Here is a 4,384-nt window from a genome sequence, read left to right as displayed (position 1 = left end):
CTTCCCCCTCCCGATGTCCCTCCCTGCCACAGCCGTTCTTTTCCTGTGGCAGGTATCTGCGGCAGGCTGGCCCTTTGTTATCCTCTGCTCTTCCTTCCCTAGGTACTCCAAGGTATGAATGCAAAGGTCTGTCTGTGTTTCGGTGGAAAAAACACCTCCGGGAGAGACCTGCTGCTGAATTCGGCAGAATTCCCGGAGTTTTCCCATCGCAGAGGTGCAGCGCGGGTGGCTGCCTGTCTGGCATCCTCCCAGGGATGTCATGTGGAAAAGGTCAGGGGATGCTTCCTGAGCTCTCTGCACCTGGTTCAACAATAGCAATTACAATTTAAATTACCTTTTTTTTTTTTTTTTTAAATGGTACCTTCTTTAGCAGTTAAATGAATTCTAAAGTGGGGGGTTGTGCTGTGTCTGTAGGGACAAGGAAACTGTGCAGGCAAGAAACTGAGAATCATCTCTGACTATTTTTAACTGCAGTTTTCTTAACATCTTCCTTTCCACAGTTTGCTTATGGATGCAGTAGAACCTAGAATAAAACTTCAAAAGGCTTGCTAGAAAGAGATGTGCCTGTGTATGCAGAGTTGTTAGTTGTTTTATTTTTTAAGGGAAATTCTCTGTTTTGCATACAAAACAAGGTTGTGGCTATAAACAGCTTCTCTCTTTACATTGCACAAAAATAATATGTTAATAGTTTGAGTTGTGGGTGCTATGGCAACTTATAACATGTTAAAGTATTGAAGAGGTTCTTGGTTGTTTCGGATTAGTGCACTGTATTAAAGTGTAAACCCGGTCCTTCTGTCACCCGCTCCGAGCAAAGCCAGGTTAGTGCTGAGGACATTCCACTGTCACCCAGAGTCTAATACACAATTATAAAAAGATAGTGACATACCTAGTGGAGTGGTTTTTTCTAAGTAAAAGCAGTACTGTCTGTATGTAAAGAGTAGTTAATTTAAAGCCAAACACACCGCTTCCAGGGACACCTAACTGCTTTGTCACCGTGTCTGTATTCTTGTTTCATTTACTTACTTGTTACAGCCTGAGCAGGCAGAGTTGCTCTTTGAGCAGTGCTAGAGACAGAGATGCTGAGAAAGACAGAGCGAAAACATTTCATTTTACTAATACCAAACTTAAACTGTTCTGCCTTAAACTCTTAGGGAAGGCTCACTAACTGAAAGCACCAAGGATCATTATGTTATTTCCTGGCAAAATATTGTCTAAAGTGATTGCAAGAAGATGTTTTAAAATATTATATTCTCGAAGTTTGGTTTACAACTGCAAGTGCATTCAAGGACTGTGAGGAGTTGAAGCTTCAAGTGTTTTAACAGAAAACTTCCTGTTCCTGATGCTCTCCACTCTGTAGTCATCTAGGGCATAATCCAGGATATTGAGGAGCCTCCTCTCAGCTCTGTCAGGAATGGCCTATAGGAAGGGCCAGCTGATGGGTCAGTTCTGTGCTTGCTGCGAGTACTTCTGTGCCACTAGTGACCAAATCTTAACAAATCAGAGCAGAAGAAATAACGGGAGTAGAGATTGATGACGGCTAATCAAAGGAGGAGGTATGAGGATTGGTAGGAGAGATTGCCTTGCAGAAATGTGATAGGATAATACAGAAATAGGAAGCTGAGCATTGTTACTTACATTTCTGTGTACAAAACCACAACCAGTGAAAGCCAACTCCTATGACTGGTGTTTACCTAACTATTGATGTACAAAATTTCCTCCTGAGATGGGGTTAAACAAGATGGGAACAGGATTCAAGAGGGGAATAGAAGTGTATGTAACTGAGAGAACGCCCCACACTAATTCGGAAGAAAAAGGGTGGGAGCCTTCATTTCAGGGCATAGTCCAGTTATAGACTGTAATGGAATGAGCAGTCTGTTTGGGAGATATATATAGATAGATATATATATATATTTGTGTGTCTGAGTATCCACACACACAAGCATACAAACATTTCCCCTAGTTTTCTCCCTTTGGATTTACAACGTGTGGGAGTTTTGATGCTGTTCACCATATGAAACTAGATGTTGACTTAGACAAGAGTATTATCAGATGCTGAAGTTCCTGATTTATAATTATTTCCATTGGAAGTCTTTGACCACAGACACAGATCTTTCTCTGTACCTTAAAACCTAAGAAAGGATGATGTTCAAGATAATCTTGTTTGATAGCTTCACAAAAGAAAGAGAAAAGAAACAAAATGGTGTTTCTTCCTTCCCCCCACCTCCCCCCCACCCCGCCAAGGGTGACCTTGTGGTTGAGAAGTGTCTTGGATTCCTTCCAGACAGATTGTAAATATTTTCCAACTTGTCCAAAATATTTATGGTAGTCCCTAACATGCTCTTGCAGGTGACCCCTTGTGCTGACTTGCATGTTGTCATTGCTTTGAATGGAACAGTTAGAGAGGCTCAGACTGCCACATGTCTTCCTATCCTAACAACAGCATTCTGGTTTTGTCATCCAGTATTAAAAGACTCGTTATCACCAATGGAGAAAGAATCCCTCAGGTTTTGCTGAATGAGGTAACCAGGATTGTGGTAGAACCTCAAATACTTTCCCACAGGTACCCTGAATCATGGAAGAGTTAAATAACTACTTTCATATAAACCTACTTGTCTTAATATTCCCAATGCTGGACTGGGCCTCACTTGTCCATGTGTGTTGAATTGAGCTGGAGGAGCTGAGTTGTCTCTCTGGACCTGAAAGTGATACTGGAAAGAGACTGATGGACTTTCTGCTGTCAGGTGAACCCTGGGACAGTACGTTGTCATCTTTTCCTGGAGCTGATTACAACCAAACTGATAGTTCCCATTACAGACTGTGGAATATCGGATTTATCAACTAAATGTCTTGGGTTAAATGAAATCAGAGATCATCCCTTTGCTATCAAATCCCATTACTTGCCTTAAGATGGCTTAAGAATCGAAGTGTGAGCAGGATCTACCAGGAAAGAAAGTATAGAGCTGGAGATGTAGAGAGAGGAGAGACGACTTAACAGATTTGCTGCTGTCTGTTAGGCAGAAAGGAAGGATGCTAATGAGTTGGACATTCTAAAGGAAACTTTAATTATGCTGAGTGCACATACTACTTCAGGCAGCATTCAAGCATGCTGTCAACTTCAACGTCTGTCAGAGAGTGTTTAATGTAAACAGATGTTTTGTACAGCACTCGGAGTCATCATCTGCTCCTTCTTTGGTTATGCTCGTACTGACAGTCACCGTCTTGTTGCTGTTGGGGAGTCAAGCGTTACATTTCACTGCTCCTGGAAAGGGAACGTTCCCTGTTAGAGAGAGGAAGCCTCTGGATCTGTGCAGCCCACGCCAGAGGAAGCTGGAACCTAGCTGCTGTATTCCCGTTTATAACGTTCAGAGGAGATGAAGGTTGCTAGAGTGTTCGAGAGGGCAGAATCTGTGACCTTGACCTGGCACAAGTACCTCATGTCTAAGTGAAAATTTTGGCATTCCCTCCCCTCTCTCCTCCATGTTCTCTGGAAAGCGACGTGGATTCTAAATTCTCATTGTGTGCCTTTTCTATGTGCTCCTGAGCTTGTTGGGGTACATGTGGCTTCTCAGCCTGATTCCATAGAACTTTGACTGGGACAGGAAAGGAAGAAGGAGGAGTTGTGATCCTTTTTGTTGGTTTTGGTTTTGATTGGATGCTTGTTAGCAAAGTTCCTGGCAGCTGACCCAGATAATGATACAGTGCTTTCCTTTTTGCAGTTTGAAGATAAATCTGATGCGGTATTTGATATTACAGAAAAATGTAAGTATTTTTATTTATTTATGTAAGGTCATAGTTTCACAAAGCATTTCTCAGAAGTATCTCTGCTGCCTGAAAAGACTGTCTGGCCCTTCTCCTAGCCCTCGCTACTCCTCCCCTCCCCCCCTTGCCTTCTCCACCAGTGTTACAAATGAGATGACCTGAAGTTAATGTTTTTTCTTTCTTTTGGTTAGTTTTACTGAGTTTCATTTCTGCTTTACTGTGTTAAGTGGGATAGAACTGTTTCTTATCTCAGCAATGTTTTATCAGTAATGTTGGCCCGAGGAGGCTTAGAGTGTTCAAGGAATTGCAACATCAGACAGATTAGCAAAGGACACTTTTGCCCATCCTTTGTTTCACATAAAGTTGGTGACTTTTCTGACTGTCGATGATTTTCTTTCTCCCTAGGTGGTGAAATTCTGGATGCAGAGATGTCTGAGGACACTGACCACAACTTAGCACCCGCCCTCGACAGCATTTCTTACGGAATACAGAACCGAACAGGATCCGAAAACTCCCTGCTGGTTGATGATGATGATTATTTTCTGAACTCTGGGGACCTTGCTGGCATACCTGTTGTTGGGAGTGACAATGAAGATGATCAACATTTCACTCCAAAAGACACTCT

At 42.4% G+C, this 4,384-nt stretch overlaps 1 protein-coding gene across 1 annotated transcript in view; it reads left to right on the top strand.

Moving 5' to 3' along the window:
* ZMYM4 (zinc finger, MYM-type 4) overlaps positions 1 to 4,384 on the top strand; it is a 34,571-nt gene that overhangs the window by 4,072 nt on the left and 26,115 nt on the right. Inside the window, exons 2-3 of the mRNA XM_010141100.1 lie at positions 3,717 to 3,759; positions 4,165 to 4,384. The exon at positions 4,165 to 4,384 is cut by the window's right edge and continues 2 nt beyond it. Of these exons, the coding sequence (XP_010139402.1) occupies positions 3,717 to 3,759; positions 4,165 to 4,384 (263 nt within the window). The remainder of the gene's footprint in view (positions 1 to 3,716; positions 3,760 to 4,164) is intronic.

The sequence above is a fragment of the Buceros rhinoceros genome, unplaced genomic scaffold (assembly GCF_000710305.1).
Source record: "Buceros rhinoceros silvestris isolate BGI_N320 unplaced genomic scaffold, ASM71030v1 scaffold17828, whole genome shotgun sequence".
Lineage (NCBI taxonomy): Eukaryota > Metazoa > Chordata > Aves > Bucerotiformes > Bucerotidae > Buceros > Buceros rhinoceros.
The sequence above is the reverse complement of the archived record's forward strand: the minus strand, read 5'-3'. Positions and strand labels throughout refer to the sequence as shown.